Source organism: Vanellus vanellus (assembly GCF_965231255.1).
Source record: "Vanellus vanellus genome assembly, chromosome: 20".
NCBI classification, from domain to species: Eukaryota; Metazoa; Chordata; class Aves; order Charadriiformes; family Charadriidae; genus Vanellus; species Vanellus vanellus.
Window position 1 is genome coordinate 4217384 of NC_138925.1, and position 14011 is coordinate 4231394.

A 14011-nucleotide genomic window follows, 5' to 3' on the forward strand; every position below is an offset into this window, starting at 1 on the left:
CACATCAGGAGAAATATTTTTCCAATTCATTTTTATTTTGGTTTCCATTGTTTACAGCATTGATACAGGGATAATTCATGCAAATTTATCACCTTAAATACAGCAGAGAGAAAACTCACTCGTAAGAGGATTTCGAAGAGCTCCATCAACATAACACAATGAAAAAAATAAGTAGCAGCAATAAGATAAAGTGCATTTAGCTGACCTTCTTTAATAAGAGATTGGGGAAGATTGTTTTCGGAATTATCTGTTCAAAGGATTGGTTTACCATTGTTTATGAAAAGCAGAAGAGAACAGCCTCCTTGCTGATAGTGTTCATTCCTCCACCACTCTGAATTAAAGAAGTACAGCTGTATTTTAAGAGGAATCCAGCTCATAGGCCCTTCTGTTAAAAGTTTGATTCTTGATCACTCGGGCTTCTAGAGACAAGGGTTACACACAGACTTAATTAAATTAAACTAAACTTAAATTCTTCTCTCCCATGTTAGCAGTTTTGCTTCTTAAAAAGTTCAAGCGGTTCTTTCCCCCATTCTACAGGTTAGGTTTTCAACACCAGAGCGAGAATGCCTACATCACCAAAATCTGAGCAACGCCAGAAACACACGCATTGACAAGACACCAGATTCTAAGAACCCATCGATCTCTTTTCCCTTTACAGATCAGTCACTGGCTTAAAGATCAGATCATCATTCAGATCAGATTTCCCCTAAAGGCCTGCTGAAGATATGCTAACAGCACGTCTTCAAAAGCAAGGTCAGCGTTTCAGGTAGCCTAGAGCTGCTGAGCAGCAGTACATCATCGTCTCCCTGGAACTGATAGTTTCCTGGTTTATTGAGGACGTGCTCAATGTTTTAACTCAGCAGCGTAGCACATAGCTTATTTTAAATGTGTACACGATAGCTGGAGACTAGAGAGCCAAAATTATTCAAACAATACCTGCAGCAGAATAACAGTGGATGATTCCACTTATCCCAGTATATTTCACCACAAGCCTAGAGAACACGTTTCCAGAGACAAGAATTCAAATTTCTTTCTTACTCATTCTCAGACCCGATCCAAGCCACATTTATGTTCTGGTGGTTGCCTGAGGAAACTGACCCAGGCCAATGAAGCCTGCTGATGAAAATGGCTTTTCAGTTTGGGTTAGATTCAAAGCTGTCTGCTGGAACCAAAAGGTTTGTTTGCTTCCTGCATTTCAGGGACATAACATGAGTCTCATTGCCAGTTCCTACATGATCAAGATACTTCAAGTCTTACTGCAAATCTTAGAACAACCTAAAGTACTTACTGAGATGTCACTATTTTTACTCCCTTTAAGTATCAGGCATCTTCTTTCTAGAGCTTTCATGACACATGGAATGGGGGACTTGTCACAGACACATATATCCACACCTGAGCATGAACGAGAAATCCTAAGTCCAGCTGATACCATTTTCAAGTGAAAAATCTCATTGTCAATAAGAAAAAAGAAACACTCCTAGTAGTTCTGAATTCAGCTGGGACTTGCTCAAAGATAGCCCATAATTCTCCGAAGTTTGACGCTGAACAGATTTAGGTTGTCACTAACCTCAGAGCTATGGGATCTGATTCTGGATTCCTCAGACATTTTGTGCGGAACAGAAACGTTACACCCAACACATGCCAAAATATTGACCCACCAAGTGGAAAAAGAAACTTTGCGACATAAGAACCTAATCCTGGTACTACGGAAACCAGTGGGAATTTCTCCTCTACCAATTCCAACAGGAAGAGACTCAAGTCCTTACAATTCCAAAATCTTATATTCCAAATTCAAAATTGCTTCAGGGCAAAACTCAACAATTAATTTCATCTATTTGCAAATAAAGAATATCTTTAAAATAATAAGTCGCCTTAACCCATTCTTGCCCTGCCATGAAACACAAGGGACAGGTCTCCCCCCCTGCCCCAGAAGAGCTGCATTTGCGAGCTCATTCTCATACTTTTAACAGAAGAGAAACAACATTAAATCATATTACTGCATGGACTGTAACATCCCATGGGAACTCTGCATGAAGCAAATCTCTTACAGCTTGTAATCCACATGCTTGTGGCCAAATAGCAGTAACGGAATTCCAAAGGCCCGCTTCCAGAAACACAGCTGTGCATTTCAAAAAAAAAAAAAAAAAAAAAACAAACCAAACAAAAACCAACCCCACATTCATCAACTTATCTTATAAGTCAGTTCATTACATTCTGTCAACTGGCTTTTCTTTCCTATTTTCCTTACTCAACAAGCTGCCAAATTATCAGCACTACCTCCTTCACAGGAGCTAGTTATGTCTTTGCAAACTATTTGTCCATAGCATGAAATGGGCCAGACTGCATTATTAAAGAGCTCTTAAGAAGAACAAACTAACTCCAAAGACAATAAGCTTACCAAAGCAAAATCTTAGTCCCTCTTGCTCTGGAAGAGAACTGGGTTTTGTTCATAGGTTTAAACATACTGACAGTAATAAACCTTTCTACAAAGGGACACTGTGATTCTCTGTCATGTTCTATAATAATGGAATATTAACCTAGGAGATAGGCCTGAATGGGCTATAAATGCATTGTGAAACCATCATTATGTCAGTGTGCATGGGATCTGTGTTTAGACAAACAGCTGCTTGTCACATACATAAACTTGGGGCTTGGAAGTCAAAAGTTCTGCCTTCACATAGTAAAATAAGTGACTCCATAAAGATGTGTCAGAATAGCTTTTAAAGTGATAAACATTTTTTTGTTCTAAATTTGTTACCGTACTTGATTTTCCTTTAAGAAGCCCCCTGTAAATGTATGAAGCACACATTCCTTCTGAAGTAGTCTGGTCTCAGAAGAAGGAAATAGAAGAGTTATAAACAGCTAGTGTTTAGAGGTGGGGCACAAAACAGGGAAGCAGAATCCTATTGTTCACACAGCAACTGGAAACGTAGCAATAGGTTTTTGCTCATTCCCTTTAGGGAATTCCATCACCCACCATGTTCTCTGCAGTAATTAAGAGAGCACTGAAGGGAAACAGTGTTGTTTTTCTCTTCATCCCACACTATCTGCTTTGCTGCAGGTACTGATGTGTGAACATGTTGAGTTCACTGTCAAGCCAACCTGCTTTATTCCTGCAAGGACAGAAAGTCTCCATTAGGTGAATAAAATAGCTCTTCTCAAGCCAATCTCAAATAAGCATGATTAAAACAAGAGAACAGCGAGGCATGGAGAGGAGTGCCGGAGGTCCATTCCAAAATACTGCTACCATTCCTTGCCTCTTCCCAGGTCAGAAGCATTTGCTGCTAACAGTCCCTGGGCTCTGAGGTTCAAACCAAGATCTTTGTCACAACTTCACAATTACTTTATTGAGAATATAAGGAATGTTTGAAAAACTCTTCCTGACAGCCTTTGCAGGGTGAAGAAAAGCATCAGACAGCTGTGTACAAAGGCATAATTTTATAATAGCCTGAAAGAGTTTGTAGGAGTAGAGGACTGTATGTTTTGATAAATGGAAAGGAACTATAATTCCAAGCAAACCAAAAAAAAGAAGGAAAAGGTGTTTTGTGAGACAGAAGATTTAAATGACTGTCGACAGTACATGGGAAAGCACATAGTGAAAGGGAATGCGGCTTGGTAAGGAAAGATGCTGATGTCTGCACATCAAACACTATGACAGAAGGACTCCAGTCAAAGATACACCCTAATCTGAACAGCTTGGGGCAATCACATGAAAAACAACTATGCAAATGTTTGCATATATGGGATAATAGAATCTCACCTGAGCAGTTTTGCTTTGCTCTGCAGTGAATCCAGAACTTCAATTTTTTTATTCATGGCAGAAATTTCCTGCTCAAGGTTCTCCCGTGTGACATCCACTTGCTGACACAAATGAGCAAACGTTCCAGCAAGCTCTCTATGAAACAATAGTTGGATATGATGAAAAGTAAGCTCAAGCAGCAAATTCAAGGAGCACACCCCTTTGATGTATAGTGACGATGCTACTGACTCAGACATTCGTCTTTTCAGTTCTGTACAAGAATATGTTAGAGCATCAGAGCAACTTGATTTGAGAGACACAAGTACATTAAGGCTTAACACTACCCAAATACTACATTGGCGATTCTTTTAAAACACACGTATCATTACACATTTTTAAATCTGGAATTCAATATGCAGACATAGCTTGTTTTAACAGGGAATATAATTTAAAGAAAAACCCAAACAGCAGAATTTAGATAAGGTTTTTAGCTGAATATAGGCAACTCACTGTTGGACTTGGTGGCTGCAATTAGAACCTGTATAACTGACGATGAGCTGCAATTTCTCACCAGCATACTCTACAAACTGCCGTTTGAAAGCTCTCTCTTTCGCTTTTGTGGTCCAGGTGAGGCGTTCATATACGTAAAGAAGCCCATAAAGGCCAAAAGAAAGAGCAATCAGTCTCCAACCCACAGCCTTCCAGACCTAAAAAACGCACAAGGAAAAACAAATTACACAATCATCATCTAGGAATGATGCTGACTCCTAACAATGGTGGCACAGAGCATTGCACTTATATTCGGGGCAAATGAAAATGAGCCAGATAGGTAACCCTGACTGGTTTCATCGGTCAGGCAGCTTACTACTGATGTCCAGTCTACAAAATAAAAATACCTAACCTAGACTACTGGGGTTCTCTATGGGTTAACCTTTCCAGCACATTTAAATTACATCTGCAAGTGCAAAAGAACTTTGTCTGGTTCACAGAATCCCTATTTCTGCAGTAAAAGGCCTTTTTAAGCAACCATCTTCTTTTTGAGAAATCAACCACGCCTAGCCACTGTGACACTAGAACAGCATGTAAGTATAGACCTACAGAAACTCAGATTCGTCCTACAACAGGAACTAGAGTTACTATGCACCTTGAGTTAGATCTCTTAGGCCTCTGCAGTTTGGGAGATTTGAGATTCAAAACATTTATTGTTTTCAAAAGACAAAAAAGCAGGAAGTACTGATTTTCTCTGAAATAAATTAGGCATACTATCTAACATTAAGTGCTCTTCCCCTTCCAGGAAGAAAGATACACATGATCAAAGGCTCTTGGTAGATATTTCTGTCCTGATCCTCTGCAAATGGGAAAAGAAAAATACCAAATTTTCTTTTAGTCTCACAAAAGAATCAGAGACAATTTAATGCTTTTGTAACATACTTTGAGGGGTTATCTTCACAACAACCCTGGCTCCAAGCCCAACTATTACAAAAAATAAGCTCAATATTTATACTCAAATGGAAGATGAAAGGCGAAAGTATTTCACTATCTGTGAATAGCAAATAACTACAGGACCTAGCAGTGCAAGCACTTTTCAAGTCAGTGCTCCAACTTTATTTATATAAATGCTGCTTAGATTGCCAACGCACCACGCCACCAACCACGATGATCCCCATGGAAGTTCGGGAAGTTAATGAGGCCAGGCCAGTCACCATCGACACCATGAGCTCTTCCTGGGTCATAGAGCCCTGAGGCAATGGAGGCAGACTGGGATTTGCTGGTGTTAAAGGGCGTTGAACCTAATTAGAAAAGTAGTGACAAAACAAAGCAAAAACAAAGTACAGAATAAGAGAAGGCAAGCCACTGCCCTTCCCACCAAAAAGACTTCAGCAGCCACTAAAATGATGAATACCACATCTACTCCAACCTCTAAATGAGATATCTTACCTGGTCGTTATAGCCCATTAAGGCCCGACGACCATTCTTTGGTCCCAAAAACCTGTTCACCAGCATTGTCCATCCAAGAGAGAAATGGAATTCTATGTCCTCTTGGAAGTCGGCACAAAGCTTGTCACAGTTCAGATCATAGCTGAGCATGAAACACTGTCGGGGAATTAACATGTCTATCTGGCCCCGCAAAGAGACTGGGAGAAGTGGTTTTAAACCATCTGCACACACAGAAAATAAAAAGTCAAAAAGCGGTTATTGAGTTCACAAGAATTAACTGGACTTGTACTCTAATCACGGTGGTTATGGGTTGTTCCATCCTCCACAGTTATTTTTCCTAGTACCTTAAATTCCCTAAAGCCAAGCACATTGCAAAGTGAGAGATACATCATGAATTACTATCTAATTCTTAGTTCTTCAGATCAACTCAGAAGGAAATCTTCCCATGGACCCTCCTAAATCCTTACAGGTAGCTGGTGAAGTTTACAGTTTAGCAATAGCTTGGAAAACAATCTGAAGTCCAGGTCTGAAAGTGTTTAAGCACTGCACTCCTGTTAAAGCTCACAGTCAGAGAGGCACCTAGTTAAAAGTCATTCACATTTCATTAGGATCTTAGTCTGAGAATCTCCCAAGTTTCCAAAGTCACAGTTCCTCTCAGCCATGAAGAATTAAGCTTGATTGTATGTATTCATTAGCCAATCACTGCACAATTTCAGACACAGAGTGGAAAAAGCAGGAGTAATTAGTCCTCTACACAACAGCATTACTAATTAAGATGGAAACTAAGATGATACTGACTGCACATCTGCCATCAGATTACAGAGAAACCCAAAACATCTACCTAGTTATTTTGTATTACAGTTCAAGGAATGTGGAGGGGAAATACTGACTGCTGAACTAACCTATCATTTCTTGCTGCATTGTCTGCAGGGAAGCTGTGATTGCATTGGAGCAACGATCTGACATGTTACGGCCCAGGCCTTCCTCAATGTGTTTATGCAGCTCCTGACAAACAAAGAAAGAGTTATTAAGCTTGAAATAAACACAGGTAAGAGGCAGGCAGCAGGTGCTAAAGCTTGCCGGTTAAAAAAAACCTCCCAGAACAGGAGCATGCATTCTGTCTGCCTACTGTTCTAATATTAATTTCATTTTTCCCCCCATTCTTCAGTGAAGGAGACGAAAATGGAAATCAAAGAATCTCACATGTGGTCTGTAGTGTAGGAAAAGTTCTGTTTGATCTATACATTGTGATACATCGTATCAATTTATCATATCAAGTGTATCAATTTATCACTGAGCTTATTAAAATAAAAAAATATTAAAAAATTTTAAGATGTTTGGATAGCTTCTGTAAAGAGTGAACACAAGGGACATTCTAACAAAAGAACTTTCACAATAGGAAAAGCTTAGCTCACATCCTAGTTGGAAGAATGTTAACCATCTCAAAGAGCTGGCATAATTACTGACTCAGAGCAAAAAAAGGCCTCTTTAAATTGCTTAGGCAACCTGTAAGAAGCAAACATCACTTACGCTCTTGTAAACTTTAAGAACTACTTGAGAGGGATGGAAATCTGCTTGGTATTCATCTACCAACACTGAAAGCCGTCTGATTTCTTCTGCCATTGCATTTGACACCTAGAGAAACAGCACAGGACTGAGTTTCTATATATATTCTGTCCTCGGGAGAGACAGAAAACCCCCGCTGGAAACATGCATTTCTTAGCAAGCACTACTGAACAGTAAGCACTATGATTGGGCAGTGCCATGCAGCCACTGTGTGCCAAGTGCAAAATGCAATACTGGTGACTTGCAAACAAAGATGGCTGAGAAGTATCTAGGATCTATGCTCTGTATAACAGCACAGAAAAAGATAGACGCAATGTAAGACTTGTGAAAAATGAATAGGCCTTTTCTGTATATTCATAATAGTAAAAATGGCATGTAATTATTGATAGTAAGACTGACATTCTAGACTAAAATAATAAGGAAACCTATCCGAAACATTTTAATATTTTAGGAAACATATAAGACTGAAATATAGTAGCAATAATAATTCAAAGAGTAATCAAAGTCTCATTGTTTATTTAAAACATCTTATGTGAGTCTCTCTGAAAGCTTCCCCCAAGTATTCTACTTTTCATTTTATCACCTCAAAGGAAAAAAAAAAAAAGACGACTTCTGAAAGCATTTCTTCTTTTCCCATCTCTAACTCCCACATTTCTAGTACTTTAAACCTTTGTCAGCATTTTGCATTTTTCCCACTGTGCTGGGAGCTGTTTCAGGCAGCCTGTTTTTCTGCAGCCACTCCTCCCTACCTGCCTCTCCACTTCTTCTGTGATCTGTTTTATTTTCCGCTTGTAGTCTTGAGTAAGGAGCTCCAGCTGTTTGTCAATAAAACCTAAACGTTCCTGTCGTTCCTCTCGCGTTTCCATACAGTAAACTCTGGTGGAAAAAAAAAGGGCCCATCAAAAAGACAGATTTTTGATCTATATCATTTGAATTCCAGAAACAAGACAGATTGTCCTGCCCAAGAACAAAATGTGTCAGTGTCTACAATATATTACGTACACGTGGCACAGGACAAGAAAGGAGGTTCTTCTAGCAATGCTTTCACAACTCACTAGAAACAAGACCAACATTACGTGTCCTTCCCACTCCCAAGCATGCTGTATTCTGCTTTGCATTTTAAATGCTTATATTCCCTGAAATTTCTCATGGAATACAAGATTCAGTTACACGAGCACCAAGCACCATCTCTCCTCACCGCTGTTCCTGGGCAGCAATATGCACAGAATCCATGATGAGACGAACATCTTCTGCGATCTGCTTTGCTCTCACCGTATGCTGCTCAAATTTTGTTTTTACTGCTGACTGTGAGATACATTCCTGTACATAAAAGGCAGTCCAAAATTAGCAGCAGGCAGAAGCACACTAACACAATTTCTCCTTCCCATATAACCCATTTCCAAAATGTGGTTCCACTCCATCTTTACCAACTCTAGTGCCCAGCCTTTCAGGAGTAAAATCTAAACAGAAGGTTAGTAACACATAATGCTCACCTCAAACCTTCTCTCGAAGTTCTGAAACTCAAACATTCTCACTTGAAATCCATCTGCCAATGCTCCACCTGAGAGAAGGAAAGTACAAAACAACCACTTAAGTTTTGAGAAATCAATCAGATGTTGGACATCAAGAAATGCTACTCCTTTACCTTGAAGCCAATGCAAAAGTGATGCTAAATCACCTTTTTATTTTTTTTTTTTTTTGACTGCTCTATTAATAATCTGACCCACCTCAATTTTATCCATTTTCTGGAACAAGATATTCTCTATTGTCTTCCCTATAAGAAAATGGAAAGTTTCTATTAGCTTTCCTCACCTCCTTCTGGCATCCCTTGAGCCCTCTGAATCCTGGCATTCAGCACTTCTTTCGCCGACACAAAGAAAATTCGATCCCCTGCCTGGGCTCGATCCACCACACCTAGCTCATCTACCAGGAAACTGGTACATCGCTCCATGTGCTGTCGACGCACCTGAGGGATAAACAGGATAAACCCCACATGCAGTTAAATCCACTTCACACTTCATCTCGTAAAGGTTAGACCAGGTACCCAGATGCCCTCTGCTGGTCTATGCTACCAATGCAAAAGAATAAGAAAAAAAAAAAAAAACAAACAAAAACAACCAACTTTGCTGTTTCATAGAATCTTCCAGAGGTTATCTAAGTGATCTAACATCAAGAAGTCCCTGTGAAACTCTTAATTTCCAGCTCAGAAATGTTCAGAATCATGTCCTGATCACTAGTCAATACTCCCTGTAGTCTCCACACTACGGCAATAAAAATCTAAACTGTAAAACAATCACATCCAACACGTCATGATTCTACTGGCAAGGACCAGAGTCAAAATGGACTCTACAATATCCATGCAAAGAAATGGAATTTAAACACGCTACAAACCTCTTCCATGTATTCTGGTTCAGAGGCAGATGCATCCCAGCGGTTATTTAATATAAATATATTGGGTCGAGACAGACGTTCATTCACCTTGTGAAAGAACTGTTTCTCCTAAGCAAAACAGAACAAAACCTTTTAAGATTAATATATCAAAATTTTTTAAACTTTTAGCCAAACTCACTGAACAAGTGGATGTGAACATACAGTTTGCATCAATGTCGATTCAGAATTTGCCACCAGGACAAATACATCAGCATCTAGACAGAATTTGTCAATCCAACTGTCCAGCTCTGTGGTTACATCAATGCCAGGGCTAGCAATAAAAAGAGAAGAGACATTACTATGCTGTGGAAACAGCAAAAATAAAATAAAAAAGTTAATAAGAAACATGTTTCAGTATTTCAGGGCACCAGTTTCCCATGTCTGAGCTACACTGCCCTGAGGTGACACAGAGTACAGACTAAAAGGAAGAACCAATCAAGAGAAACTCTGACTGCTAACTACAGCAAAGGACTTTAGTCACTGTCATAGATTAGAACAGGGCCAATTTCCTTGACGTTTGTTAAATTTGCATTTGAAGACATTTCTCCAATTAATCTGTGATAAGCAGGAAAGGAAAGAAAGGTATTTCTCACCTGTCCATCAGCACTAGGTCATCCTTTAATAGAGGACATTTGGAATTGGGCCACATTACGCTGACCAGGCTGCCAGCATTCAGAAGTTCATCTTGATGAAGGGCATGAGCCAGCTGGTTTACCGTCTATTAAAAAGATGGATAATTTGTAGCATTTCCCGTATGCCAAGACCCGTATACACAATTATCTCCCCTTCAGGGCTGTTCACAGACAATTTAAGATAAAACCCAACTCCAAATTACTTTCTCTCTGGGAGGTTTTCCACAAAACTTGCTTGAGTCTTCTAGTCAAAAGGCAACCAACTAGTGAGAGTTTATGACAAATTTTCCTGTCAAGAAAGGCTACTGAGGAATTACCAGGAAATCTGTGCCTTCATACAGAGACGTCAGTCATACAGAGCTCAGAACTTCCTGAGTCATCATCTCAGTTCCCTGCTATCACTAACAAATTCAATATACTATCTTTTTCATAAAATGAACAAGTTCCATCCTGTAACTTGCTCCATTCCTCCCTTCCTACATCTAACAAAATACTATTCTTAATCTCTACTCCTTTAATGATTAAAATTCTTAACTGTGAAATTTATTCATAGTGCTTTCATTTTCTTTTTCCTTCTCTTTTCTGGCACTTCTGAAGAGCTTCTCCTTTATCTTATGCTTAAGAAAATTGTACCTTAACGCTCTTCTTTTCCTCTGAGCCTTCAGTAAGCAGGAAAGCTTCGTGTCCATCTGTCCCTTCTACGCGCAGGAAACAATTAGTGGTGTGTCCAATTCCTGAAGGAAGGACTTTGTCCCACAGCATGGCATTTATCACAGTGCTTTTCCCATTGCTTGTCCTGAAGTCAGATTAAAGAATGGTACAGGTAGACTTCTGAGATTCGGGTATACTCATTTTGACATTAGAAAAAGCAAGTTCTCTAAACCGAAGCAGTATCAGAAATATTAACAATTTAGGTGCCATAGGCAACTTACAAAAAGAATTTTCTATTTTCTCAAGAATTCTTCCAAATCAAAAAATTATGTGCTACAGTATTTGTTTCCAATTTACAGGGACTAGTACCAGGGACATGCACATTACAAGCAAAAGCTGCAGCACTAGTGTTTCTATAAATAATTTTAACTGGCTACAATCCTAAAGATACCAGTTGTTTTACTGAGTGGGGAGTGTAGGCAATGGAAGCACGTGACTCACCTTCCAAAAAAGGCAACTTTCATATGCCGTCTTGCCAACACTTCACTAATGCCGCTGACTTTTGACAGGTAGCCTTTGACTTCCAGTACCTGCTCTTCTGTGGTGACAGGATCAAGCTCTATGTTCTTGTGTGTTTCTAAAATTAAAATACATCATGTCCCTGAATTCCAGAAGCCATCTGTTTCAGTACTGGGTGAAACACCTCTTCATGATGTAACACACATAACTAAATGTTTATCAGTGTCCCAAAGACAGTGTGGATAATCTTGACACATTCAATTACACCCTGAGGCAATTTTGCATCAGCATTTATCAGCTGGTCTCTTTTGTGTATCAGTAACCATTCTCATCCTTAGGACTGCCTTAAACAGAACACAGCTAACATTTCAAACATTCCAACACCCTTAAAAGAACAAAAATCTTCTGTTTGCATCTTAAACTGTCAAAGCCAATTATTGGCATATACTACATGTCACTAGCAATAACAGGCAAGAATGCTGAAAGAATTATATGCAAAAAACCTAAAGGACCTTGCGTAGTTTATTAAAAAAAAATCCCAAACAGCATAAAACCCAAGCATAGCTTGCTAACTAGCTTAGTTTCCTAACATGTGTTAACTTGTCAGCTTTAAAATATGAACCCTGAACTCCACCCAAATTCAACAAAATATTTTTCTGTTCTTCTTATAAATATTGATATATAAACAGGCATGCATGTCTGGTACGGGTCTAGCAATGCCATTTAACTGAATGAGGGGGTGTTGGTGTGTGTTTGGGGAACTGCATGGGGACAAAGCACTGTTACACACTTGTCGTTCAAGAATTCAGCTTACCTTCCAGGAATGAGGAGCTCTCATTGATGTATGCAGCCAACTGTTCAAAGATACCATTGATTTTCTTCTTTGCAGTGACAAAATGCTTAAGCGGAGAAGCATTTACCTCAGCCATGTGTCTCTTATCCTTCTTCACTGCAACTATTGACTTGGAACGAGTAAACAACAGGGACATTGCGCTACAGGGAAAAATCCAGTAAATAAAGGTGGCTCACCAAGTGCCAAGAGCTAGCCAACTAAGCATCCTACCAAGAACTAGATAAAAAAAAACAACCTTCCTTCTTTCACAAAGAAATTGTTCAGCTTTCTATAATTAGAAATTACTCCAATATCAGAAACAAAACATTTCATCTTTTCTTGTCCTTTCCAATAAACAGGCCCCCAACGATCGCTTCTCCGCTTACTTTCAGGATGAGTTACGTTTTCACAAGTCAGGCATGGTCAGCTCGAATCCCTCTTGATCGCGAACGACTTCAGTTTTCCTGTCTCCTCCCCCGCCCTGGCCAGACTCCGTCCCGCAGCTCTTTCAGCGACGCCGAGTCCAGCCTGTCCCCGTCCCTGCGGCAAAGGGACCAAGGGGATGAGGGACACAGGCTGCCGAGCTCCCCGGTGGGCCAGGCTCTGCTCCCCCGCCAGCCCTGTGCCCGGGGTAAGCACTGGGCTGATGCTCCGGGCGGCCGCCGTCGCATCCTCCTCAGCCCTGGGGGGGCGGCGGGCCGGGCAAAGAGCGGGAAGCGCCCCTCTCCCGCTCCCACAGGGCGGCGCGCGCCTCAGAGGGGCGGCGGGACCGGGACCCTGCTCCTGCCGCCAGGGAGGCGACCCCCCGAGAGTCCGGCCGTGCCTCCAGCGGCACCCACCTCCCCTGTCGCCAGGCACCGCCCCGCCTCTCACCTTCACCGCCGCTCCCGTGAGGCCGCCATGTTACCTCCGGGGCACCGTCACCCGGCAAGCGCCGGGCGGCAGACGTAATGGTGGCGCGACGGGCGGGCCCTCCGCGGGGCACCATGGGAGCGGTAGGCTGAGGCTGCCGCGGCCTCCCCCGGCCTCCTCCCCCCCCACCGGAATCAAACCCACCGACGGCGTCTTCGTGGGGTAAGGGTTTAATGCGAGTCTCCCGCGACAGACTCATTAATTACAATCACCGCACCGGGCAGAGGAGAGACACAACAAAATATGTGAAGAAAAAAAACCCCGCTGAATAAATACATACACCTTTTCAACATCTTCTCAACAATTGGCCTATCGAGTCCCTTCATTTGGTAACAGATAGTTCTGGGTTTCATCTAACAAGATTTATTATTGTTTTACTTTTCAGACTGAATTGTCCTTGCCTGGCTTTTTCTCCCTCAGGCACCTGTGAGCGTGTAGCCTCGAAATAGACCTAAAAAGCACATGGAAAGCAGCCGAAAAAGGTCAATGTTGCCTTCCTCAGGTCCATCCAAATTGTACCGAGTTCTCTGCCAGAATTTACATGTCTAAAGCTATTCTGCCTGTATTAACGCGACCCACTCCAGATGAAGGGGCTCTACACCTGACAATTAGACAGCCAAAGCTGGAGACACAGAGAATGAAAAGGAAGATTTTGTTTCTAAGGTCAATCATGATGTGAAACATGCCAGTCTGGCAGACCCAGAGCATCACGGTGTCTGACAAGCAGAGCAGGTATCTCACAGGCAACAGCAGAAAAGGTTTCTCCCCCTTCTCTCTCTAACCATGGGTCTC

General features: G+C 41.2%; 1 protein-coding gene across 1 annotated transcript; it reads right to left on the minus strand.

Moving 5' to 3' along the window:
• Positions 1–16: 16 nt before the first annotated feature.
• On the minus strand, positions 17–12820 carry MFN2 (mitofusin 2). Its single transcript, XM_082493589.1, has 18 exons — positions 12694–12820; positions 12290–12468; positions 11458–11593; positions 10939–11101; positions 10267–10391; positions 9836–9944; positions 9635–9742; positions 9056–9209; positions 8737–8804; positions 8442–8563; positions 7993–8119; positions 7208–7312; positions 6580–6682; positions 5678–5898; positions 5380–5529; positions 4250–4446; positions 3761–3895; positions 17–3113 (listed from the first exon to the last, which is right to left on the minus strand). Exons 2-18 carry the CDS (start codon positions 12462–12464, stop codon positions 3044–3046), a joined length of 2268 nt encoding a protein of 755 aa, XP_082349715.1. The 5' UTR covers positions 12465–12468; positions 12694–12820; the 3' UTR covers positions 17–3043.
• Between the last annotated feature and the right edge of the window lie 1191 nt (positions 12821–14011).